Raw genomic sequence first — 27,430 nt, forward strand, 5'->3', positions numbered from 1 at the left:
TGCACCAAGTTTCATCATCCCCCTCTGAAAATCATAATGCATATTTATGAGTTAGGAACTGAGGAATAAAACGCACAGAGCTCTGTCCAGAGACAAGTCTCTGCACAGATGCTGTGTTTTTCTACAGCTGGCCAGATACAGTCTGTTCTTACTATTAGTCTGGAATGTCTGATGGTTCGATAAAAATGTTTCTCCTTAAAACTAAATGGAGTTTGTGCACATTTCTAACTAAATAGCCACACTGTTTGCATTTCTAAGAAATTAGTTTTGCTTTGTGAATGTTGTAGGTGGTCATCTTAAGCCTGCGTGTCTTGTTCTTCTTGTATAGTTAACACACTTAAAATTATTAATAAAGTTGATCCTCAAATTTTATTTTTTTCTGAGCTCTTCAAGGACATGTCATCGATTTCAGCTTAAAAGTTGAAATTGAAAGTTCATTCTTGACCTTGGACAGAGTAGGTGACAGGATCAAGAATGACATTTCAATCTCAAATGCTCCAGAATAGCTACTAAATGGAGCCAGTGGTGAGACTGTTTTGTCAACTAATTTTTCTTCCAAGGTCAAAAATCATGTCTCACCGTTATGTCCTGTCACGTAGTGTCGCTACTCACCTCAATAAGAAAGAGGCTGGCAGCAGAGGTGGGATGATGGTAGATGTAGACCGTGACCAGCACACCAGCAACCATGATGAGCATCACCAGAAGGATACCGAGGATCAGACCAGTGTGTAGAGGGTGTGTACCTGGCATCCTGCCTACGGCATTATCCGCTATCATCACAAAAAAAGAAATAAATAAATAAATTAGAGTATTAATGGTTTCATCACAACTGAGCTTGACGTGTAAAATCTAATTTTTTTTTTTTACTGCAGTTTCAGCCTTGACCATGAGGGGGCACTCATCATTCATCAATACCCTGCTGACTTACATGTACCAATATTCCTTGAAATGGATTTTGACACATTTCAAAGTGTCATCACTTTGACAGGTATTTGATCACGAAACGTAAACTGACATTTCGCTTCAAATCCTGCCACGTAAAATGCCATGTATGATGGAGAATAGTTCATTTTCCGTGGTCGTAATAGGGTTGTTGTGTCTTAAAGAAGATGATTAAGGACACATTCCCTTCACTTTGAGAGAAAATTCAAGGTTCACGTTTAAACAGAGTCTTTAGAACTCTGTGGCATGGTTCTTCTGTCTGTTTAGGTATTCATGAACGGTTCAGTAAGAGTAGGAGGTAATCCCATACCAAGGTTAGCAGAGTTATGGTCCTGATAGGAGGAGGAAGCAGGCCTATAGATGCTGATACAGAGTCCTATTGTAGTTGTGGCTCTGCAAACTTAAGAGGCTCTATATAGTGATTACATAATAAGCCTGTCCTTCACCCAGCCTTGGAAGTCAACGCTAGTCTTTAAAGCACTTTCTCAGATTCATATTGGAGCCTCAAAGCCGACCCAGCAGGTATTTTGAGAGTTCTTTTGAAGATGATAAGAGCGTCCTGTAACGTATTGTGAATCTCTGTTTTCATTTATGGAGGTGCAATTTTCAAGAAACAAAAAACAAAAAGAAAACAAAAAAAGAATTTTCACCTGAAATTTGTCATCTAAAAGAAACACAATGGAATAAGAACAGAAGAAGAAGAACAAAATACAAAGAGAAGCCGTTTTCACAGTGCTGGCACATCCCAGCAGAGAAACACAGATCATAGCAGGAAAGAACTAATGAAGTGATTATGAAACAAACAGCATGGATTCTGCCCTCATAGCTTATCTCGCACAGATTTATAGCAGATCCAGCACAGATCTATTCACCGGGCTGCAGATTCTATGGCCCCCTGACAACCTCTCCCCTGGCCACCCCCCACCCGCCTTTAATTAGCAGCTATAGCCACGGCCGAGTTTGTCAGCCAACCAGCCTCTCCCCTGGCTCCCTGCCTCATTGATTTACAGCACAGAGAATAACCGGGTGGTAATCAAACCTGTCCAGTCTGTGTGGGCAGTCACTGTGAATGTGTGGCTTCTGCAAGTCAGTGTGGCCTCAATGTGCAGTCCAAAACAGGAAATCTCAGAAGCTCAGATTGGATGATGTGTTGTGCTGAAACATAACTAGTATACTAAACAAAATAACTGATTTCCCCCAGTGTGCATAATCCAGCTGAATTGTTTTCATAATGCCATTTTGTTTTAAATAAAGGATTTTCACAATCTCACAATTTCACAAGCTCTCAGAGTATACAGTTTCATCAGTTTTAAACATAGGAGCCTTCTTTTCAGAGAAAAAAAACAACCTGGCAGAGAAAATGACATGATGACATTTTCGCTATTGTGCTTAATCCTCATCATCGCAGTGTGTGTGTGTTGTTTTCTAAGAAAGACATTTTCCTGTGTTTATCTGTCAGAGCTACAGAGTCAAAGAGCCATCTCTTAGTCCGCTGGAAGCACAAAACGATGCGACAGGCTGTTAGTCTGCGGTGTTAACGGGTTAGCGGGGGGCACGGGACTGAGCGGAGATGTAGACACAATGAGAAATCAACAGTCTAGCAGCTAAATAACCAGCTGGAGGCAAGTGGGTCTCTCTAGACCCCTGAAGGAGTCCAGCCCTCCGAGACTGACATTCATCTGGACGCTTCTGAGTGGGACATTTAAACCAGCAGGACAGCAAAGGGAAAGGCCTCAAAATATCATTTATACTGGGGCATAGTGGGTTGCTGAAAGTCAACACATCTAAAAACACGTCTTCAGCAAATTGCCCTAAATCTATTCTCCATAAGCTTTGTCCTCCTGACTGCTCAAACCTGTGGAGACTGGGTAAACACTAATGGACAGCAGAGCTCTTAGACAGTAATAAAATACATTAGAGCTTTTGGGAGAGAACAAATGAGACCAGTGAAAATCCAGCCAGGCCTTTGTTTTTCAGCTCTACTTCAGTGCCACAGCAGTAACAGAGAAGTACAAGTGTTCCCTCACTCGGTTAATGGGTTTTAGGAAACTCACAATACAAACTGAGTGGGCCTATAATTCAACTTCTTTGTAAATAGGTGCTGAGGAGTGGTGGTGTTGAGTGGACACGCCTGAGAAAAGATGGTTCGGTCCTGTTGTTCCTTATCTCAGCAGTTGTAATCACCTCAGCTTTTCCTGCCACAGTCAAAATCAGAGGACACCGTAGTGAAAATGGCTAAGAGTTAAACATTTGTGTAATGAAGGTGACCACCAGCAGAGTGGGAAATCATTTCAGTTTGGGATGTTTTGCACATATTGTTGCTAAGCACAATTGACAACACTGTATTTTGGAGGTTAGGTTGTACTTAATGTGGCCTTTTCATCAATCACTGTCAAATTAATGGTGATGAATGGTGACAGTCGAAGTAAACAAATGAGATCACTGTCAAAAATACTCAAACTGTGGTATTATTAGTACAAGACGAGTGTTTCCACAGATGTTTCACTCATTTCCCTCTTTGCATCTTCAAAACTGTTTGAAAATTATAGCTCCATTTTATGCTAGACGAGCATCACAACCACTTTGAGTGGTTTAGGTTTACTATTAAGCGATTCAACAGATTTAATGCTAAATCCACCCAGGTAGCACACACAGTAATAACCAGAAAAATCTGTTTTAGGGGCCATTAGCTGTCCTTCTTGTCCTTTTCTTTAGTACCAAGTCTTAAGAGAGGTTTTAACTTTAGCTATTTTTTGCTCAGACCACCATGTGATATACCTAAATTCTGTTTAGAGAAACATACAAAACAAGCTACTTTAACAGCCTTTCCTTCTCTCCTATGTTTTGAGAAATATTTTTTAGTTGAGCATTCATAATAGCTGGCATTTAAAAGGCTGCCATATCATTATGTTCACTGATTTCTGCAGCTGGCTTCTTTTTTTACCTCTATCTTGCAGGAATATTTCCATGTCTCACTGAACAAAACTTATATATGCGGTTCTTCGGTGTGCTGCTTTTCTGACTTTACATACATTTTTTAAAACAAAGTATAACTGGAACCAATTTTAATACAGCTTTTGAGCACATAGCCTCTACTTTTCCTGGATTTTCCCTCACACAAGTCCAGACACTATAATTGATCGCTGCAACCCACAGAGGACAGTTAAGCATTATAGTCGGCTGGTGGATAAACTTTATCAGCTGATTGAGCCACATGTCCTCCAAAAAAGATAAAAAAGCAATCAGAGACCAATGCCTTAGTGGTGAAAACAAAACAGGACGTAGACACATAAACACACACGGCCATAAAAACAACAGAGAGCAAAGGCACAGTTCAGCAGCAGCCACAGCAACAACAGTTTTTTGATTCCACGGCAAGTGAAAGACAGGGACCTACCCTGGTTGTCTCTGAGGTGCAGAGCGATCTTTGTATCATCTGTGAGGAGACAAAGAAAGACAGAGACATGAGCGTCAGACATGGTAATCAATATTTCTCTTTGTTGTTTGTTTTGATGCTCTGACAATACAAACAACCCCCCAAAGGTCCCAAATGAGATTAAGCTTCTTTCATTAGTGAACCATCTTCCTTTCAACATGAAATTTACTTTATTTAAAATCTGATTAAAAATGTATGCTTTGAATATAATGGTTCAGTATGCATAATTCACCACATAAAAGCTGTCTGGGGTTAACTATACATGTGAAATATGGAAATGTAGTGTGACCCACTTCTCTTCGAATGGTAGAAGGCATTTACACACACCATAAGATTCACATTATGCAAATTCAGCACATACGCCACCAGATATATTTCACTGAATGACTTAATTCAAAAGGATTTTCTATTTCAGCTTTCAAAAGCGCAAATACAGCCACATTTTTGGGGTCTGAAATGAATCATTAAATGAGATATAGTACTGTAAGCAACCGCACAAAATTTAGTCCAAATCAGTCCTGGGATGATTAGTATGGATCATTGTCGCAACTCAAGGAAAAGAAGCGCTTAAGTCTGTTGTACCAGGGTGTTTATCTGCATCTGATTATTTCACAAAAATATCTGTATTTGGAGATTTGGATTCATACCGGAAGTGAACAGAGAAATCATCTAGAACCCAGAATTTTCTGTATTAAACTGTTCATACTGCCACTTAGACTCATTTTACATATATGTACAAGTTAAATTGCTCACAGAGCCATGTGCCAAAATTACTGCAGCATTACATCATGATTTGTCATTGAACTGCACCCTCAAAAAAGAAAATGTAAGTATAAACTGAGTCTAAATAAAAAGCTATGTAACTAGAGATTGGGTATATAATGGAAGCAGGACCAGATAAATTTGAAGTTGGTCTGAAAGGTATTGAAAAAAAAAACCCCTCCTTAATCTTTTCTAAAATTGGGGTAGTCCATGTAATGGAAGGAGATCCAGATGAAAATAAAGTGCATTTATATAATGGGGTGAACAAAATAATAGAAAGTTGAATGTGTTGAAGTTGAATCAACACATCTCTGAAACAGTTTCATCACAAACTGAACATTATAACTTTCATGAAGTTAGAATTTATTGCAGGATTGTTGTGTAACACCATGTTAGCTTAATAAACTAGCAACCGAGTGTATTTCCTCTGGCATGTGAAGTTCAGCTGACTGTCAGTAGAGTAAGAAAGAGAGAGTTTCCATGTTGGGTTTTCTCACACCTGCCCCAACAGCCCCTCACCCACACACACAGATGCATGTCTCTTTTCCAGTCTGTCTCTTTTCCTGTATTTTAACTTTCCAGTCCAGCTGCAGGTTGTCAGCACGAGCATGAGCCACCCAGCCTGCACCATAACCTGACCTTTGACCCCTGCAGCTGAAGAAACTGGTGAATGTTGAGAAAACTGATCCTCTGAACGTGTCAGACAGTCAGAGCAGTTTCTCGGAGTTAGCTAAGCAACACATACCACAGCGTGACACCCTGACCTCCTTGATTCTAACATTTTATTCCTCTGTTCTTGTGTTAGTCCTCTCACCACACCCTGGTTTGATCTGTAGTGCTACTCGTTGTGTTTTGCCTCACAGCTGGACAATTTTCTCAGTCCTCCCTGAACTCACTGCATCCATCCTGATCACAGCAGCCCATCGAGCACCCCAACTGCGATGGAGGGTCCTTTTAAGCTCAGCCCCCGCAATGGAGGTGAGACAGAGAAAGGGTTGGCGTCTGCCTCAATTAGTCATGAAAGTAAATGCCTTCTTGTGAAAATGAAATAATGGATAACCCGGGTCTCAATGTAGGAAGCTTTAAAAAGTTCAACAATAGAGGAAAAATAACATCAACAGGATAGAAGCAGTGTGGAATAACACAAAAAATTATATCCCAAATTATTTGGTCTCTTAAAAATCATGTTCAGGACCATCTTTAAAGATTGAGTTGTTCTGGAAAAATAAGATTTTAAAAACATAATAGTAACCTGAGATTTAATAAGCACGTTCGCAAATTTAATAGCATTTTTCATGACAGTAGTTAGAAAGTGCTTTGCAGAAAGGCTTCACAGAAAGCAAAATGGTAAAAAGCCAGAAAATAGAAGAGATGGACTGGACGAGAAAAATGGGGACACACAGTGCACAAACCAAAAAATAGTTGAGCTTATCACATCAAGAAATTGCCAGAGGAAACAAGTTATTTTTAAGACACTTTTAAAAAATGTGCACAGATGGCTTTTCAAAGACTATGAAGGCGCCTGTTTCAAAGTCAAGAAACAAGAACCCAAAAGCATCATCATTTTCAATTTTCTGCTTTCAGAATTCAGAACAGCCAAGGTCAAAGTCTTGATGGATTGTTTGCAATGTGTCCTGAGCCACAGCATTAACTGGTCGTGACCACAGAGACTGGGCTCTGGTTCTAACTTCAACACTCAGGTTGTCTCTAGTGAGGGGGACAGAAAAGTCATCAGTTCCAGTGCCTCTTTAAAGAGTCAGGTGATATTCTACATGTTTCCTATTATCCATTAATCCAGTGAAAAGACTGCAACCATGATAAAGTGATCATACTAACAAGCACTGTCTTTGTATCCAAAGTCTGATATATCTTGTTCTTCTGTGCCATAGAGCTCCACTGTTGTCCAAAGGATATAGAATAACACCAACATTATCGTCAGTATTATAAACAAGCAATGAATTTTACTTATCTGTGAGCCAAGCCAAAGACAAATGTTCATTGCTTTTAGACAGAAAAAATAATATTTCTGAAACTGAATATATAAAATCTGTCAGACAGACTGAAATATACTCCTATGTAGATGGGGTCAGTTAACTGATTGATCACAAGGATAAGAGTGAACATCTGAAACGATTGGTTGTTCATTTTCTCAATGTGCTGAGTGCCAACTGTGCATCCAGTTACCACATGACTCATACAGCTTTTAGAACTGATTATGTAAACAGTGTGTATGAAGTGTGCTGACACACACGCTGACATGAAGTTACCTGAAACTTGGGACCTGAGTGAGTAGGTGTGTGACTGCTTCCCATCATTTTGATTCAATAAGGCCACATCTGGAGATGATTATGATATATTTTCCATTTACATAAATAAATTAATCAAAAAGCCAATAAAAAGGGAAATGAGCTGAAAATTGACACAATGAATTCAACTGGCTCGTAGATTTCTCTAGAGACAGAAAGAAACAGAAACTTTAACCAACTTTAGAGGACATCTTGGCCATTTTCCGATCATCAGAAAAAGAATCCTGTCTGCTCCTTTTCAAAGAGGATTTGCATTAGATAACTTTGAGATTATGCGGCAGTACGGTTTGGGTTAGTCTCCCGCTGGGGTGCAGTGAATCATGTGCGCAATACTTTACACTGCAATATCAAAAGAGCACCACCTGCCTGACCTTTGCTGTGTAATACTGTTAGGAAGAGTAACTGAACACTGTTTTCACACAGTAAGAAAGAAGAAGGGAAGAACATGATTACTCACATATGAGATATTTTATCTTTGGATATTTACTGTAAAAGCAATCTGTTTAAATGATGAGAAGACAAGCAAGATGCACAACAAGCTACTTTAACAATATTCTAAGTTTCCTTCTCAAACTCTGCTGCCAGATTTGGGAAATGTGCAGTTTTTTAAAATAAGTTTTATCAACAACAGTTGGCACTTTTAGACAAAAGGCTAGAATTAGTTTGTATTATAGTAGTCAACAAACTCACCAAGCTCACCAAGGCAATTCCTTACAACATTTGTTGCAATCATAATTAAGCTAATTCAGCTGAGCATTGTCTTACAATACTTTCCAACTTTCCTAGTCTGTGGCACTCAGCCCAAAGCCCATTGGTTCATTTTTAAGATTTGCTCTATGGCTTTTATTAAACATTACATACACATACAGATCAGATATATACGTGTTTACTATATCAATTACTATATCAGCTGATCTTTCACTATAGATACTTAAGATCATTATTGTAAGATCAAGCCATTAATGGTTTTGGTCTCTTATGGGATTTGTCTTACTTTGACCCATATTCATTTCTGCTTTAGAGGAATATTCGTGTCTAAGTGAACAGATATTATATACATGGTTTTAGGTATCTGTAGAAACCTAAGAGGAAACATCTGGCGTAACTTGAGCAAGTTTCCCTAGTCTTAATTCTCTGTTTAACCAAAATATAATTTCATTTTGCCTCTGTTCATTATAGTAGATTTGTTTTTTCTCTAAAAAGCCACAGTCACGGGACCCGACTAGAAAAGAAACAACAAATGTAAAATGAGATCTCAAAAGGGAGAGAGTGTAGGTAATAACAATGAACAGCTTTCACAAAGCCTCAATATCTTGATCAAATCGAGCCAATTTCACTAAACTGAAAACTGACTGTAAAGCCATTTTGAACCTACTGAGACAAAAGCCAGCATTCAGTCTGATTTTCTATTAAACATTTAGCCCTCAAAAATTAAAAATTGGCCTTCACATTCAACTATTAAAAAGAATGCCTCGTTAATAACCTGAAAACTAATTAGGAAGAACAACAGTGCAATGAGAATTCTTTGAAACCATCAACAGATCCATCATCAGAAAAGGAAGTTTTCAGGAATACAAGATTTCAGGAAACAAAGATTGATGGCGAAAAACATGATCCCAGGTTTCTGTGGGTGCATCTATTTTGGACTGGTGAGATTTGTCCTGATTCAATCTGCATTGTTTAAAAGTTGGTACAAACACAGCTGCTGCACCTTGCTTCACTGCCTACCATCTGGAATGGATTTTTTTTTTTTTTTAAATCTTAATTGAAGAGCTACAGTACATATTTATGCATTCTCCAAAAGAGAAAAGTGTCTTGAGCGTGTTGTAAAAGAGGAAACACATCAATACCAATAAAGAACAGTTCCAGCAAATGCACTTCATTTAACATCCTGCCAGAACGGAGCATCCATCCATCACGAGTTGAAAGAAAGCTCTGGGCTCTGACACAATAAGAACTGTGGCCTTGTTCCAGCTCTGTTTTCCACTTTACCTTCAGTGGGGACGCTGGTGGGAGGGTGGGAGGAGGAGGGCGTGTCCCTGCCGGCAGTGGCCTCTTTGCTCCTGGATGTTGTTTTGGCGACAATAGTGGTGGTGAAGGGGTAAAGGTACGTAGTGTCAATGATGTCGCACATCTTGTCCTTGGTCTGAAAAGTGACAAATGCTGTGTTGGCTGTGTGCACTCAAAAAGAAAACGAATGTGTGGAGGAGGACATAAGAGGGTTCTACCAGTACACTACAGCAGAAGGCATTAATCAGCCAGGGAGCTGCAAACACACACATGCACACATATTTCACCATCAGCAAGCAAGATGCTAATACATTTACACACTGTCAGACAAACTCAAGTCATGGCTGGCCATCACATGTCTTTATCTTGAACACTCACCTCATCTGGGCAGCTGTTGTCCACCCAATCCTGCCGATGTCGGTCAAAGCCACTGGAACATCTGAGGGCAGAGGGAACCACCTCAAAGTCAAAAGCTGAATCTTGAGTCTAATAAACATTGCAGTCCCATAGAATTGCATTGCATTGTTAGCAGCTCTGTGAGGCATCACTACATGTAGAAACAATACATAGTGGTGTTTCAAGCTAAATGCAAACACATATGAGTTTAGTGTGTTAGCATGCTTACATTTCCTAATTAGCACTAAACACAAACCACAGGAGGAGCTGATGGGAATTTTCCAAGTGTGTTTGGTCATGAACTAAAGTTTTGGCCTGATGAAAAGTAAAATTGATCTTGATGTGTAAAAATTTGTGAAGTGTGATTTGATCCATCATCATTAGAGTTGAAGACATGATTTATTGTTTTATGTAATAATATATTTCAAGTTTTTCTACTCAGAATCAAGCTGAGAGGGAAACATCTTAACCTCCCACTCCCTGCCTACCTCTGAGATCAGGATTCAAGGAGCGTAAGGAGGGAGCGGCTTTGCACAGTATGAAGATGTAGAATTTGTGTGAGGGGAGTTCAATGGGTCATGGGGCCTTGGGATAAGGGTGTAGCTGAGTCGACTGTGTATCACGGTCCGAGACTTCTAATAACCTCAAAAGGCAGGCGGTAATCGAGGCGGCAGCTACTAATCCTCCATGCTGTAAACGGATCAAAATTATAACTCGCCCACTGGTGAATTCACAATTGTTCTGTCTGTCTAGGCCCTTTGCCACAAACAGTGTCTTGTCTGGAAGGAGAAGTTAGTATGCAAAGCAGTAAACCCACTCACACAATGTTCTGTCAAATAAAGTGAATTTTAAATGGCTTTGGTAGTCTGTGAATCATTTCTCAGTGCACACAAACAAACACAACCTATGACTGACTCACAATGCGGTTTAAAGCGGGCAGGGGTATCTGTGCTCTGTCCTGCAAGGACAATATGAGCCCAGTAGAGTCCTAGACATCCCCAGCAGGCCACATTTCTCTCATGAACATATTGTTATGGTAATGACTTTATGTGAAGGAGTCCACTTTCATCTTTCTACCTCTCTAATCATCCCATTCCTTTTACACCCTGCCCCCCCCCAACCAAAAAATTCAGCCTCATCTGTTCAGTCAGGCGAGACAGATTCCTCCCCTTAATCCCCCACTTTTCCTTGACTGCTTTCCCCCCAAGAGGGAGGAGAGGGAAGCAGAATGAGACGCAATATTACTGACAGGTCTAGTCTAACCTGTCCCTATAGGGAGCTTGTGCTTTGTTTCTTCTCAATTGCACCCATCTCAGCTAGTTGCCATCTAATGCAGTCAGCAACAGTGCTTTTAATTAGGAATGGGCTGAGGTGCTTCATTTGAATAGAAATGAAGCCATGAGGGAGAATATTTCTCTTCAGGTTTCCCACATAAACAGCAGGATGGATAGGTCGCATTATTGGGTTTCAATCCCACTACTTCAGATGCCATCTAAAATGAATGGAGGACAAGCAGGCCGTTATTCTTTGCATTGTCTGCAGCGGCGAAAAGAAACCTGGTCTATTTACTACAGTACTGCACTTATAGCAGACACTTCTATTCAGCTTACATATTTACAGTTAACACGGAGACTTAGATGTATTAACACTCAATGTTCATCTCCTTAACAGCCATTTGTTTTCTGTGAGTTGCATTTGTGATGCTCACCGGCTGTGTTTTTTAGGTAAACAAATGCCTGCATTTCCTCCAAACACATCAATGTTAGGCTCAACAGGCACTTATGGCCCACTGTGAGTCCACTGGGTCGTCTGCCATGGGTTATTAACCTGCCCCAGCACAGGCCGCACACATCAGCCACAGCAAACTGATTTAGTTCAGAACTTAGCATGAGAGAGGCACTGTGCTTTCACCTTCCCAGCACTTCACTGAGAGAAGTTCATTAGGGTTATTCTCTTAAAATGTCAGTGCCTCTCATTAACCCCAGAGCCAACGGGACCGCCACGGTTTTTAATTAGCGCGTGTTTAAAGCATGTTTGCCTTTTTCAAAGGAAGTGGCTGAAGGATACAAAGGGCAGAGTAACGCTGAACAGTCAGATATTAACACAGCTAGAAAGCTAATTAAAATGCAGCTTAATGAGATCCCTGCTACAGGCATACAGTATCCCACCACAGCATCCATAAATTGCTGAGAGGAAAAAACACGTCTTTATGTCGCTGCACTGTAAATTAGTTTGTCTCTGTCAAAGGAAGTCGAATTTAAGATGCAGGGCAGAGGAAAAGTCAAATCCAAAAAAAAAAAAAACCCTGGAAGTCCTAAATAACAAATCTCTACGGACAGAGCAGAAATGCTGCACATTTCTCCAGTCAACCACATTACTCACAGAATAAATGATGAGTCCGAAATAAAAGAGTGGCAGATTAATATTTGATGCATAAGGCGTTCAAAATGCAGCGACATACAAAGAGAAGGGATGGCGGCTGCCCCGAGTCAGACAGAAAAATTGCAACAACAACCTCCAAAAAACATTTTCAGCAAATTCAGGCAAGACATTTATCAGGGCAGTAAACACGTATTGGCTTGCAAGTTGAGACTTTCTTAACTTGCATGGATGATAACACAACTCGCCTATCTCTCCATAATTTATTCTCCTCTCTGCCTTTTTAACTCAAACTTTTCTACCCGGCAAAACAAAACCCACCACAGCTCACATCTCAGCTGTCAGGAGATTCTGAGGAGGAACACTAACACTTCTTTAGCAGCTCAAATATTTGCTTTTGTTTGAAGTGCCGAGAGACAGGAAGGATAAGATAAAAAGGAGACCAGAGGTTGACAGAACAGGTGTGAGCGAATGTTGGAATAAGCTGCTGTAGAGTCTAAATCGCAGAACAACTGCGATTTTTGTGATGGTAATAGAGGAGAACATTTTTGAGGTTGCCTGATCCTGACACACAATTATACAAAAATACATTTTTCATCATCATACTATATGTATGAGATGCTTGCAGACTGTCTGTACTCCAGCAGGGTGTTGTTTTAATTGAAAGTCTGCAAAACCATGAGCAGAACCTTCCCCCTTAACAAAAATAAGCTACTCTAAAGTTAAATCTGAGTATTTCTGATGGAGTGGACACCCGAGAGTAACCCGTGGCGTCTGGTTGGTTTTATCCTTATCATAAATATAAAGTGAGAGAAAAAGTGCTAATGTTGGAGCTCAATTAGCTCAGCTTCGTTCAGCTGATCTACTAACCGAAGCCAGTTCACATTTATTAAATAAACGTGTTTTTTATTTTTATTTTTTTAAGTAAAAGTGTCCACATATCCGACCTGTTGAGGCGATGACACCAGCTACAGTTGAAGTTGATCTGTGAGGAGATGCAGGCGCTACAGCTGGTGAACTGGAGACAGGCTGGAGAGGAGAAAGATCAAATCAGGTCAGTTTTCTATTATGACATGTTATGCTCTCAACGGCCTAACTGACATAGAGCCGAGGTCCTGTCCGCTGAAAAGGTCTCATAATGATAAGGAATTGATCGAATAAAACTTAAATGCCCATACTGTGCAGAGTGTTATGACTGCGCCAAAAGCTGTTACAATGAATTCTCCTTACTGGGTAAAGGCATCATTTCCACAGCTGTTGAATTGGTGATCTTCGTCTTCGTCAGCTCCACACGGTGGTACTCGTAGATTGTCCTCCGCCTCACGTCTTTGTTTTGGAGAGAGGAGGAGACAGAGTGAGAGAGAGCGAATAAACCATCACAAATCTTCCACCCAGAGATAAAAACTGGGACAAGTGGTCCCTGAAGAAAGAGGAACGAGAGCAGGAGGCAGAATCGGGTCATAAGGGATGCTACCACAGCACTTTATTTCTCCCCTCTCTTTGTGCCAAAGTGTCAGCCAACGACTTGGCAATGGACGGTAGCAATTTCCCCTGGGAGCAGATATCAATCAGACCCTGTTGAAAGGCTGCCTTCCCAGTCATCTGTAACAGCAAGTCATCAGCCGGGGCAAGATGGAGCGATTGATTAGATACATCATTGACTCTTATTGCATTCCGGCCCTCGTATGGGCGAGTGTAAAATGGGCTGCTTGCTTTTGCTGGCCATGCAGCTTCACTACCATCAGTGGAAATGGAAAAAGAGGAGGATGAAATACATCCTTTTGTTCTCAGATCTGATAGTAACACCTGTGTGTTTTTCATATGTCCTGTGGTTAATCTAAACTTGGATTTTTATGTGACTTTCAATGCAGGAGTTCCAGGAATGAGTCAGTACATCCGTAGAATAAGTCACTGAGATGCTCTGCAAACGTGCATCGCGACATTGCTCAATACATGACATTTCTTATAGCACTTGTATTTGCTTGACCAGTGAGCTACAAAATTGAAATGCAATACACCAGACTATGGCTGTGTGACGTACAGTAATCAGAGACTCCCAAGTCTCATTCATCATATAATATTGTCATTTGGGGAGACAGTTTTAAAGTTAGTGGAACAGTTTGACATTTTGGGAAATATGCTTTACGTGAATATTCATTTAACACTATTCGAGCTTGAATGGTTATTTTTCTTTTTTGGTCTGGGAATTGTTGACCAAGCTGCCGACACTGTTGTTTTTCCCATATGATAGGATGTTGTTTCCCTGCAGTCCTGCTGGGTTTGATTACACACAGGACAACTGATCAAAGCAGCAAATGCGAGCCAGCTCGGTCTAACCGCAGAATAAGACCACCCTTCCTTTCCCCTCATCTCCTCCCCTGGTGACTGACTTCCTCTTGCCTGTAGCAAAAGGATTATCAGGTGCCTAACGACACGGAGGGGGCCAGAGGAAGGTCAGTTTCCCCCGCCTGAGCCTGTTGATGTGTGGGCAGACTGCGCAGCCTCGTTGGCCTCTGCTTTGTAGGTGGAAGGAAGCTGCAAATCAGATCAGCTATAGTCCAGTCTCAGCCACAACATAAACAACAGCTAATGAGGATTTAGTTACCTTCCACTGATACTATCAAACACAAGCAGATTTGCAAACTTGTGTCATCGATTACGCACAAGAGGGTCAGTTAACCAATATCCAAATTAAATCCAGAGAAGATCCAGTGCCACTCTCCTCAGAAATACACTGTTTATATGACAGAAAAAACAGTATCACATACATATTTGCTTTGATGAAATCACAACAACAGACTGCATCTTATTGCTTATTCATCTCTGTCAAAGAGCTGCATGAAAATCAATGGAAATGCAATGTGAAGACACTGAGATGAAAATTGATTGTGAAATAATGGCAGGCTTACACTCTCCTCTCATCAGACAGCACTCAGTAGTGTAGGTGTTTGGACTTTTATACAAAATAGTATGTTCAACTGACCATGGTCACCTTCTGATTACACTCTTGGCTCTTTGATATCTCCCATATATTAAATCACAGTTTTTCTTCTGAAGCTCTTCTCTGAGCTCAGCTGTGAATAAGATGCATGTACGGATCATTACGCCCTAAAAGCTAAAAAGAAAACCATATACTGTATTTAATTAACATCTTTCTTGGAATCTAGATTATTAATCCAGGTAAGACAAGACAATATGAAAAAAGGGTGGAGGTGGTTTCAGCTTCAATTTAAGAATAACTCACTGTAACTGATAATGTATAATCGAGCCTTGGGAAAGTAAATTAAAGCCCGGGTCTCCATAAGTGCTTGTACCTGACCTGTTAATTGCACACCCTGGACACAAATCTTCTCTCTCATCTCTGTCTTTCCTGGATGGGCTGCAGACACGCTCTGCCTGGAGGCAGTGTAAAATGTTTTATTTGAGCTTATAGTGGGGTTAAAAAATGTCCCTCTGGTTGCCATGGCTGCCATGCAGTAATTGGCTGCAGAGACACATAACACAGTTGGAACACTTCCTCGTGGTAGAGTCTGTCCTGATCATAGCCTCCCTGTCTATTTTTTTTTTTAGGAATAAAGCTTAACGTACCAACACGGACAATCATATTTCTCTACAACTGTCCCCTCAGGACCATCTTCACCTACATTTCTGCTGTAAATGCTGAGTACAAGAACAAAGGGAGACTTGAGGTCACACATTAACTGTAACCATCGTACAAACTGAACCATCTGGTTGTGGGATCAGATGGATTGCCTATGGAGAACTGAGCAGCCACGGAATTCTACTTTTTCATGAAAACTGCTGATTCTTGCGTTTTCTGAAAGGTTAGTCCTTCCATGAATACTCTCCCATTTAAGGGCTCTTCTCTATTATTTGCAGCAGTATGATCACTATCATTATGAAAAACCTCTGATTTTACTTTTAGCGTCCTTTGCTTTCTCCTCAAGCTGTTGCCAAACAGCTCATGGGGCACGTCAGGCCCTTTGGACTGACAGGCTTAAGATGCAAATGTTGCCCTTTGCCTTGAGACGCTGACACGAACCTGTGCACTTTGCAAATATCACCTGCTCGTTGCACAGTGAGAAAGCAAAGCCTTGTTTGTTTCACCTGTTGCAAGAGTTTTATTTTGTTTATAGTGGCCATGGCATCCTTGGCAGTTGTACCGCTCTCTAAACCCCTGTACCTGTACCTGTAACAGTACCTGTAACTGTGTCCTGGATGCTAGCAGAGTTCAGGCTAATGTTAGGTTTCATGGATTTGGGGAAGTTCTCACTCCAGAAGGCCGAGCCAATACTAACCAAGGTAGTGTTGCATTTGGCAGATACATCGGTTTATTCCCTTAGTTTAGTTATGGAGAAAAGGCTTTTAGGATGAGGACTGTTAAAAGTGAAAACATACTGTTTGAAAATATGAACAAAATTAGAAGATAAACAGCCAAATGGAGTGAAATTAAAGTCTTACTTTTTTTTCATAGAATACTGGCAAGAAATGATCAGCTGCTTTTTTCTACCTCCATCTGAAATCAAGGGCCAACTGTTTCAAAAATGATGAAGTATTTCAAGTAGCCAATCTGCCTCTGATGTTTTTATAAACTGCATATGTGCTGTGCAATAACAGGAAGCTCTGACAGGCATGGAAACAGTAACTGGGGAGAGTGGGTGACAGTCAGTTACCAAGCAATCTCAAAAAATATATTCACACTTTATTTGGTCTAATGCGATACAAAAACGTGGCCAAGGCAGGCAATACATTAAGTGTCTGTATCGAAGAAATTCAGTTTCAGCTGTTTGATCTCTACCCAAATATGATTTTAGGCATATTTAGAATTGTGGTTTCTTGAGAAGTAGAATCAGTGTTGTGATCATTTGAGATGGTTTATCAAAGCAGAAAAAAAAGGCCTGACATAAAGAGGAGAAGGCAACACTCCTCGGAGACATCGTTCATGTTCCACACAACACCTCAGCCTCAATCTGCTTTCATTCACGATTTCGTCACACCACAACCAAGCAGCTGCACACGCTGGTTTCATCATGTTGTGTCAGAGGCATCAAAGACAGCGTGGTTTGTGAAGTCTAGGAGAACTACGCTAACAGGTTCAATATACAAATCTCTCAGTGCCAACTACAGCTTTCTAAAAAGAGACTTTGTTGAAAAAGCCTTCGGATAAGACAAAAAAGTCAAATAATTTTACTCTTGGACCAAACGCACAAAAAAAAATCATATTACATATAGTAAAAAAGATGCCACATGAAGGACAAAAAGGCCTAAAATATTAACTTTGACAAATAAATGCAGTCCAAGTTACACACGCACACGCGCACACACACACAATCAAAACAGTTTAAATTACTGAATAAATTATATTTGACATCTCATTATTGTGGCAGGCTTTGAATCAGAGCCCATGAAAGACAGAGAGTCTGACTTTGGATACAAAGGTTTGAAGTGTCTCTCCTTTGCTCGCATTTGCTTTAAATATAATGAGCCCAAATTACAGTAACTCAAAAGCAAACAGGAGAGGCAGATCTGGAGCTGTGCCCACAGCTCTGCCCACTGCCCACTGAGAGAGGTGGAACGGTGCTGGGGGAGAGGTGGTGACAGTTGGAGCTGAAGCAAAACACATGAGGCTGAACTCAGAGTCATGAAACACAGTTTAAGGTACTTAAAAAACATAATGAAACAATTCAGTCAGTCACCTAAATGTTTTTTGGGAATTTTATGATCCTTGGAAATATAAGTATTTAAAAAAAACGACTGGATGAAAGACGTTTTTCCTAAAAGAGTTGTTTTTCTTTTTCTTTTAATCAGAACCTGTAATCCCAAAATGTGAAACACCCTCCTAACTTTTTGGATATGGAATGTCTTACTACAGCCCCTTGTTCACTGCTTCTTCATGTGGATAAATCCAAAGCTTGGCAGACCCACTGTGCCTAAACTATGATTGGACAACTCCTGTTCTACTTCTTACTTTTTAATTGAGAATTTGAGTAATAAAAGCTTAGAGCAGCGTGTTTGGGACTCACTGGGTATCTGCTGGATCTTGTGAACCACCACAAAGGCATCAGACAGGCCCACCTTCACCGGGTGATTGACAGAGCTGATCTGTGACACCTCAATGGGGATCTGAAATAGAAGAAGGGAAAATCAATTACCAGGACCACGGCTATCTGTCTGGGACAGGCTGAAAAATAGAAGCGGGCCACACCAGTCTGACAGCCCCGACAATTCAACCAATTTATTACCATCTCCCACAGGAATTATGCACCTTCAATAAGCATATGGACGTCTTTGGTGCATAGAATAAACATTTCAGATACAGATGGGACTGAAATGAGCAACAACTTTGAGAGGACCGACTTATCTCAGAGGAAAAAAGACAAACACAGAGGCCATGATGCAACACTGCAAGGGTTTTTTAAAACTCAGAGTATAGTATACGCAGGCTGCCTTTTTCAGAGCAACAATGGCAGCATAATGAAACACTTATTAGAAAAAACTAATCCAGCGGCTTTCAGATCAGCTCTTCTAATACGTGAAAATAAGAAAATACAAAATAGGTCTCCGTTATAAAAGAAGCAGCCCTTCTGTTACAACCGCTGCAATTATCATAGATCTTAGTTATTGTAATTTCACACTCCTTTGCCACAGTCTCTGCTAGAGATTATTTTTCATTCATTTCTCTTTCTCCCAGTTCAATTAGGTTGTTTTGCAAGGCATTTTTGAAAATTAGGAAATTAACAGACACCATAAGGACATCTAACACAAAATGTCTCTGTCATGCAGTGACCCAGAACTTGTAACGTAATGCTAAATAATATTACAACCAAATCAAGCATAAGGAAACAGCATGAGAGCATTAAGTCATATTTTATCAGGCAGTGTTCCTCCTTACAAAACCCATTATTATATGATGTCAGCAGTACTCTGACAAGTATAATAACTAGAGTGAAAGGGTGAACATGGGACGCCTTCTTCTCAACTGTAAAGACAGAGGTAGTAGTAAGTGTAGTAGTGGCATTTTAAAAAAATGAAGACAATCAGAAACAGAAGCTAAACAGATTGTTAGAGGTGCGTCAAAAGTGAGTCATGTTTTCTTTTGACTGTACATTAAGTGTTATGCTGATTTTAGAATGTCACTTTTCACTTGCTGCCTTTGTCTCAAAAGCCTGGAGAAGAAGCCAAGATAGACTGCTTAATCAGCATTTGCTCTGATTTCTCCAGTATTTTACAGAAACTGGTTTTGACAGTGATTTATGAACTTTGCTGTGAACAGTGAAGGTCTGAAGATCTGCTTGTGAAAGTTGTTTGAGACGGTTTCTCTATTTTTGGATATTTTTGCAGTTTAAAAATGCACATGCAGCAAGTTCTGGTTTATACTGTATGCAGGGTGGGTAGAGTTGTATGTTGTATGTGCATTAGTACAAACTTCATTCATTCGTCCAGAATGATACATGTCAGAGAAAGTGTTAAACTCAGAGTCAGAAAAGATGTAAAGAAAACTGGTTGGATTAATCAGTCCTTACCTCTTTGTATGCAAAGACGATCCTGCCGGTGTTGTGCAGCGTGGCCTGGAAGGTGAAACTTCCCAGGTTGTAGTTGTCCTGTAGGTGGACGTGGTCCCACTGCACCACCAGAGCAGTACCTAGAACCAGAACCACAAAAATAAACACATAGATTAAAGGAAAATACAGGTCTCCTTGAAAGCTGCCGTCTCCATATAGCTCCAACTTTTTATTTTTTAACACCGACTTGTTTTTCAGTGTTTCTGAAATACCATCTCTGCTGTCTCAGATGTAGCGTGAAATGAACTGCTGACCGGGCAAAGACTGAGAATAAGAAGACATCAATGTAACAATCATGTTTGTAAGGCGATATATTTTTGAAGGATTATTTCCTGGCAGAGGCTCCATTTCCCCCTGTGGGTGTGAGGTGACTGACACTCAAGTATTGTGAGCACTGGTATGAAAACACTCGACTGGAACAGGATGAAACAGCAATAAAACTGAAACTTTTCACTAAACCAAATCAAGGAGTGGTGGTTACTGTGATGGATTATGTAGCTCCGGCAATTTTCACAACAGTGAAAGTTTTTCATTCTGTGCAAGAGCGACTGACAGCGCGGTGAATGAATTCTCCTCATGGTAAAGGAAAAGGAGCATATTTCCAGCTACGCTGGCTGAAAGCAGTCACCACCAGGAATAAATTAAAGCAGGAGGGCAACAATGACGCCAACATAAAGGGTCAATTCACCCAAACTACATAAGCCTCACCTCTCAGATATCTCCAAATCTGGCCACATAAAACATGAACTACTGTATCTACAGGTTTATGACACACTTTAATGTAGTTTTCAGTGTTTATGAATGCATTTGTGTACAACTATAACTCATAGAAGCTAATTTGTATATATCTTTATATATATTTACAGATGTATTATACTGTGTTTTAAACCATTGTTAAATGTTTGTAGTGCTTATAAATACTAAATGAGGGGGGGTTAAATTGTTACTGTGATTTTGCTGAACTGGCCCTTTAAACATGAAGCGTCACAGACACAAAGTGTCCATCACAAATCAGGACTGCTGGACAGCTCTTAAAGGCAGACAGGCTATTTATGAGTGGATCAATAAATGAGTGAACTGCTGAAACAATGAATAAATGAATACGTGAGCAACTTACTTTAACACAATTTGTAGCCAAAAAGCTACTTAATGCCACTTGATCACTGAATCCCACTTGACCACATCAAGTCTAGCGTTGCCTTAATTTGGGGTACGTACTAAATTAGTACCAGACACACAGCTCTACCCTCCAGACAGTGGGCCTCACATTACTTTTAACACTATTTTGATTTACCGTGGACTTTGGAGGACCTATTGATGTGAAACCCATCCCACCCTCAGAGATAGTCATTTGGCTGCGTGCCAGGGCAATAAGGGTTTGTTAACACAAGTAATCAATTTTTCCGTCACACAGCCAGAGGTCTTCCATCCAAAGTAAAGGCATGAATTTATCCTCTCTGCTGACAGTTTGGAGAGCAGAGGCGTCTACATGTACAGGAAACCCCTGATAAATTGCAAGTGGTGTGTGTAAAGGGCCTCTGGCACTGGACTCGTATGTTTCATGTTTTAAAGTAGGACGTTATACAAGTTAGGATCTAATCTGGCACTGATATTTAATATCGTGTGAGTAATATTATCACAACTTGGCAACTGTAGTGTCAAGGGCACCAAGTGCGAGGCTCTCCATTTTGAGTGTTAGGATGGGAAAAGGGGGGAAAAAGAGAGGGTACTGAAGAGTTGCTGTGTAATGCATTAAAGAAGACGGAGATCAGGAGAAAGGCTGTGAATATCAGACGGAGAGGACGGAGGGCTAAATTGCTGCTAACTCATGGCACAGCGGGCTCACTCAGTCAGCACAAGTTAAGCCTGATATAAGTCTGCTTAAAATGCATTGAGTTCAGGGGGGGAGGCTGCCATGCTATCTGGGGCTTCCTGGCTAAAAATACAGCGTGGGCGAGGAGGCGTGGAGGGAGTGCACGCTGGCCTTGTTTCTAATTCCACTTACAAGCTTAACATGCTGTATGAACTCAAAACAAACAAAACAAATCCAACCCTATTACGCCAGCCCACCCTCGGCCTGGTGAAGAAACTTTTGTCACGAGTTTTAGTGTGGTTTACACCACATTCATTTTCTGAATTTATTTCGTTCTGGATTAAGATTAATATTATGTTTTTTACATTTTATTTAATTTTCCTTTTTATTTCCTACTTTTGTGAAGGTTTTGATGATTCCGCATGTGTAAAATACTAAATTCTGATTCCTTTTTCAGAGCAGATATTTTGACTTAGGACAGTATGAAAGCACAGGTGCCGCTTATAACATATCTGATCTGCCCAAGATGTAAGAAGAGGTTAAGTATAAATGGTGTCTAAAAGTGAACCAGCACGTATAATGATAGAGACCTGAAATCAAAGCAGCTACATGGAATTCAACCATTATTAATTTTACTGTTTACACTTGTGCTTTTCCTACTGTGACACATCAAAATGTCTCTTGCGAAAAAAGTCTATTGGAAGTTTCCATCATCTTAAGTCATGCTTGAGAATGTTTGATCCCTCTGTGCCTGGCACAGAGCCCGTAACACTGTACTTTTGTAATAAAGAAGACATTTTAACCAGAACAGCTGACAGCGTTTCAAGTGCTTTGGGAAATAAAACACTTGAAATTTATCAGTGAATAATGGATTAATAAATGCCTGTCTCGTACGATGAAAGGAAGTGCCGGCAGAGTTCTACGGTTGTGCTAAAAATCTCCAAGTGTCAAACATGTTTTACAGCCCGTGAGTGGTATTTTTACCACAGTGCTGTCACAAGATCCCACTGGCAACAACAGTCAAATTCACAGCCTGCCAGGCGTTGAAACACTTCACAACTCCATAATTATGCACAAACTCCAGGTTGGTACTTGAGAAGGTCTTGTCCTAACCAATCACATGCTCTTTATTTAGCACATTCTAATTAACAAAAAGAAGTAAATGAAAATGAAAAATGAACACTGAACAACAAAGCTTTACACTGTCACTGTGAACTTCCACCATCTGTTTGTGTAACAAGAGCAAACAATATGTCTCTGCTGTGAACGGCTCATCAAACTGCTCACAGTCTGATGGAAAGAAGAACCAACTCTCCCATAACACAACAGACCATACAGTTCTTATGCTGTATTGGCAGGACATTGACTGATGGACAGTGCGTTGAGTTGCAGGCCGGCTGAGAATCGATTGGCTGCCAGTTTGGTTAAAGTCGGATGAGCTCCAGTGCAGAAGGTCACACAGTTGGTCCGTCACTCTGCTGCAGAGGGATTAGATGACGATGACTGACATGATGGATAACAACCATCACAAACGGCACAGGAAAGGTGCACAGTGTGAGGAAGGGCATCGATTTAGGTTAAAATGAGAATGTGGAGTTTAGGGGAACGTTACAGAGGTCACGGAGAGTGTCATATAAATCATGTAATGACAAAATAATTTATTTTTTGTAAATAAATACCTTAAGATGGCTCGTGCAGCTTTAGTCATAGCAAATTAAATGTCTTGATTTTAAGATAATAACCATTTTGGCTCATATAACATTAATAATAGTAAATTAGGTGCCTTCATTTCAATAACAACTTAATTAAAAACTTCTGTGACGGTAAATATTATTTCATATTGCAATATTGATGCATGTTGTGAAGGAATACATTTTCTGTGAAATCATTTGAGAAAACAACAGTCAGAAATAACTAACCCTCAAGACCACTGTTTACATGGTATGGGAAAATCTCAGAATCTCAAATTTTAAACTTATCTTTTAATTATTATAATGTTTGTTCTTTTTTATTTTTTTTTGAAGTGGGATTCTTCCTCAGCCATAGTCACCCAAGCATTTGGAGCATAGTTAATGATTCCACTTGCCAATTAATGCATTAGTCACTGCTATATTTACCGTTATGCTTTTTTATTTTTGTCAGTCCTTTTTTGTAATATATTCGTTTCCTGTTGGGACTGTTATGTTGGAAAGTTTATTGTTGTTGGTAAAAGCATATTGTCTGTACTTTGCGTATTAAAATCAGCTGCTAATTTCCACAGCAAATGCTTTTTTGATGATACCGGCGGTGTGTAATTTATTGTAGAGAAATTGAATCTTTCTGCTCCTCAGAAAATCTGTTTATATCTTCCTTCAGTTGCAAAAGCAGGATTTGTCTCTCGAGAGGCAACCAGCACCCCAGGGTGCTCGCTTCAGTTACTGAAAACAAGAGCGTGTAGCGTGTGCAGAAATAAAATATCAGAAGAAACATAGTATTACCGTTGTCAAAGTAGATGACAGTAGAGTTCCTGGAGACACTTGGATCAAAGTTGGCCATTAAGGGAGCAATGTACTGAGTAGCTGTCAGCATCCGATGGACCACATCACCCGTATAAATAAACCCTGAGGGAGAAAAAGAGAAAACACACAACATGTAGCTTTCTGTACTCTTCAAAGTCAAAGGTTATGAAACTGCTGAAAACACCTTTGTATGATGTTCGATGTATCGCCAACAGTGTTGCACATGCTTTGATAAAGTGTTTTAAGGTGGATTTACCCTTTGGCAACTCATATAAACAAACATCAGTCTTTCTTCCCTCCATTACTACCTCTCCTCCTTCAATAAAGCCGCTATCAGACACAGTATCCTTCTGGAAGACAACAAGCCCTCCAGACCAAAGCAAAAACCCCCTCATTAACCCACAACGATCACTTCTTCCTCTGTCTCTGGCCTCATGCTGCAGGCTGCCTCGGCTTGCAACAGCGATTAATTAGCGCTATTATCGTTTATCAAAAACAGAAGGACAAATCAGTGGGGCTCTACGCCGAGTGAGCAGCTATATATTATCAAGGGGTTATAACCTGGCTGGTTCTTCCTTTCCCTCCTCTTATGTGTGTTATCGCTCCACATCATCAATCACAGATGTTAACAAGAGACCATCACAGCAAAAAGGAATTATGTTAACTTTTCCAATATATGTGTCCCTTCAATGAGATACAAATAGACATTTCCACCGAGAGGGACATGCTCAGTCAACACCAACTAGAGCTGCATCGTTTAGCAGCTTGTAAACATACGAGAAAAGGGGCGAAACGCTCATTATTCATCACGAGGGAACAGTCTCTGCATAAAGAATTTGCACTTATGACAACAGCATCAAACAGCGTCTTAATTTCCCCACTGACAACAAAGTTTAGCAAAGTCAGCTGCTATTTCAAGATTAATTCAAGATTAATTCAAGGCAGAGTCTTTTAATTCTCATTCTGACGTTGTCTGGATTGCAAAAATATCCACAGCAAACCTTAACATGTAACCTTAAAATCATGTTTTACTCTGAACAAAGGGACTGGGTGAGACAGTCACATGTTTTTTGATGTAATTTACCCTTGAAGAATAGTTTGATGCATTACAAAAACACAATGACAATATCATCAAAAAATGGACGTTTTCACAATTATTTTTTCAACAGGAACAAATGTCAAAAATGTGTGAGTAATATTATCACAACCAAAATGTCAAACTATTCCTTTAAATCAGAGTTGGACATGGTGAGGTATCTTAACTATGAAAAAGTCCTATGAAAAATGATTTCTTACTCCATGAGGTCATGGAGTAAGAAATCATTCTTGTGTGAAAAGATCTTTCTTTTTTTGTTTTTTTTGTTCATGATAAATACAATGTGTACAGTAACTTCCTGAGGCATGTAGGGAAAAAAAACCCTGCTGAGAAAGATAAGAGGATTTTTGGAAAAAACTCTCATTGCGGCAAAGGCCTATAAATCCCCATTTCATGTCAGCATATGTCTTCTCCTATAGTAGGAAGGCAATAAAAACACATCTATCACTTCGGAAAACAGGAGCAGAGCATACCATGAGGGGAATCAATCTTCCCCCAAAGACCTCCCTGCACAGAATTACCTCTATATAGAGCAATGTCAGCACACACACTGAGAGAAGGAGGAGGGGGTGAAGATGTGACTTTATTTAGTGGTGTGAAGTCCTGACTGTAGAGAACTCCACCTGGAAGAGGAGTGAATGAGGTAAAAGATACAGCGCTGTAGGGCTCACTAGGTGGAGTTACCATGGTTACGTCTAGTTTTTAATCCCTTTCAAAAATGTGCGCGCTTTTGGAAAAAGAATCTTAAATCAAGGGCCTATCATTAACTTTTCCAGAGCAGCTTTTTATATGCTTTTGTTTAAGAGTGGCTCAAGCTGGCCCAGTAATAAAAAACGTGCATGGGCCTCCTACAGCGAGAGTAAGCAGCCGCTGTTAGTGCACCGACAGTGAAGGAAAAACACAAAACAAATAAATAATATCTATTAAGCTAATGTCAAGTAACGCTGCACATCCAAGTCGCTGTCTGATAGCACCTTAAGAATGGCATTCAGGTCAGTACATAGAGTACATCAGATAAAAGAACCCACCCTATGTTATGTCATGGTATATGAATATAAACAAGATAGAATATAAAGAGGCAGGATTGTTGAGTCTACCTGCCTAAATTAAGGTAAACATAAACATAATGCTGCGGTGAATGAAGGGGGTACGCAGTGAGTCACTGGTGGAGACTTGATGCTCATATGATGCTGCGGTGACACTTTCAGATCCTTTATCTGATCGTGCAGCGTCACAAATGACCTCCACCCAATCAGCCACTATACATACCATCTCATCTCATATTTACCCAACACTCACACAATGTTTTCATCTTTCACGTGCTTTGTCTTTGTTTTGCCTATATAACCATTTCTCCTTTCACTTTCAACCTCTAAAAAGCTTCCACACACACACACACACACACATTTGTCTGGACACACTCACAATGCCCTGTGCCGAGGGGGTTTTATTTCTGGTGCTGCCTCCGCTTTCTACCAGCAATCTCCTGAAAACACAATACGACTTATTTGACAGTCTAAAGAAATCAGACAGCCTCTCAATACACTAAAGAGGTGAGAGCTGCAGGGCGCTCAGCAGAGAGGCTATTCATTCATTATGGCGCTCAATAGAGAGGCAATTCATTCACTTACAGCGGAAGGAGACTGGACAGAAGAAGAGAAAGGAGGCAACCGGAGGAAAAACAGATGTACAAGCAGAGAAGAGAACGACAAGAGAGACAAAACAATAAAGAGGAGTTTGGGACAGACAGAGAGAGAGACAGAAGTTTTGTGAAGGTGGAATGGAGAAGGATAATTCTTTCTTTGACAAGCTATGTTTATATGTGCCGCTATCCAAAAGTGCTGGGCTGTGTATGTCCAAGAAAGACATGAGTGGGAATTAGCAGTCCCTCTAGACTAAAGCTTCACTTTATTGGACACTGTGTTTAGACAAGGTCTTTGTTCCTTCGTACTGAGCTGTGTTTAATTTACAGGATATTTTCTGTTTATCACAGCTGTTCTGAGGCCGGGGAGAGTCAGGACAGGGCTCGCGCACGCACCCACGTTTTGTTTGGTCTTATGTGTTTTAAATAGTAAGCTATGAAGTTCGTATCTGAATTAAATGTCAGCTCTTTTTTTTTGCGTTGTATTGACACTAAACAATACAGTGACAATGACTGCAACCATGCTTGGACAGACAAAAACAATCAAACTTTATTAGCCCAAAAAAACAAAACAAAAAAAAAACCTTC

General features: G+C 40.2%; 1 protein-coding gene across 1 annotated transcript in view; it reads right to left on the reverse strand.

Moving 5' to 3' along the window:
* Positions 1-27,430, reverse strand: part of plxdc2b (plexin domain containing 2b) — a 76,726-nt gene that overhangs the window by 5,677 nt on the left and 43,619 nt on the right. The window contains exons 5-13 of the mRNA XM_041066181.1: positions 24,084-24,206; positions 19,755-19,873; positions 18,255-18,354; positions 13,462-13,557; positions 13,179-13,260; positions 9,835-9,895; positions 9,439-9,592; positions 4,340-4,378; positions 613-770 (exon numbers count right to left, since the gene is read on the reverse strand). Of these exons, the coding sequence (XP_040922115.1) occupies positions 613-770; positions 4,340-4,378; positions 9,439-9,592; positions 9,835-9,895; positions 13,179-13,260; positions 13,462-13,557; positions 18,255-18,354; positions 19,755-19,873; positions 24,084-24,206 (932 nt within the window). The remainder of the gene's footprint in view (positions 1-612; positions 771-4,339; positions 4,379-9,438; positions 9,593-9,834; positions 9,896-13,178; positions 13,261-13,461; positions 13,558-18,254; positions 18,355-19,754; positions 19,874-24,083; positions 24,207-27,430) is intronic.

Source organism: Toxotes jaculatrix, chromosome 20 (genome assembly GCF_017976425.1).
Source record: "Toxotes jaculatrix isolate fToxJac2 chromosome 20, fToxJac2.pri, whole genome shotgun sequence".
Classification (NCBI taxonomy): Eukaryota; Metazoa; Chordata; class Actinopteri; family Toxotidae; genus Toxotes; species Toxotes jaculatrix.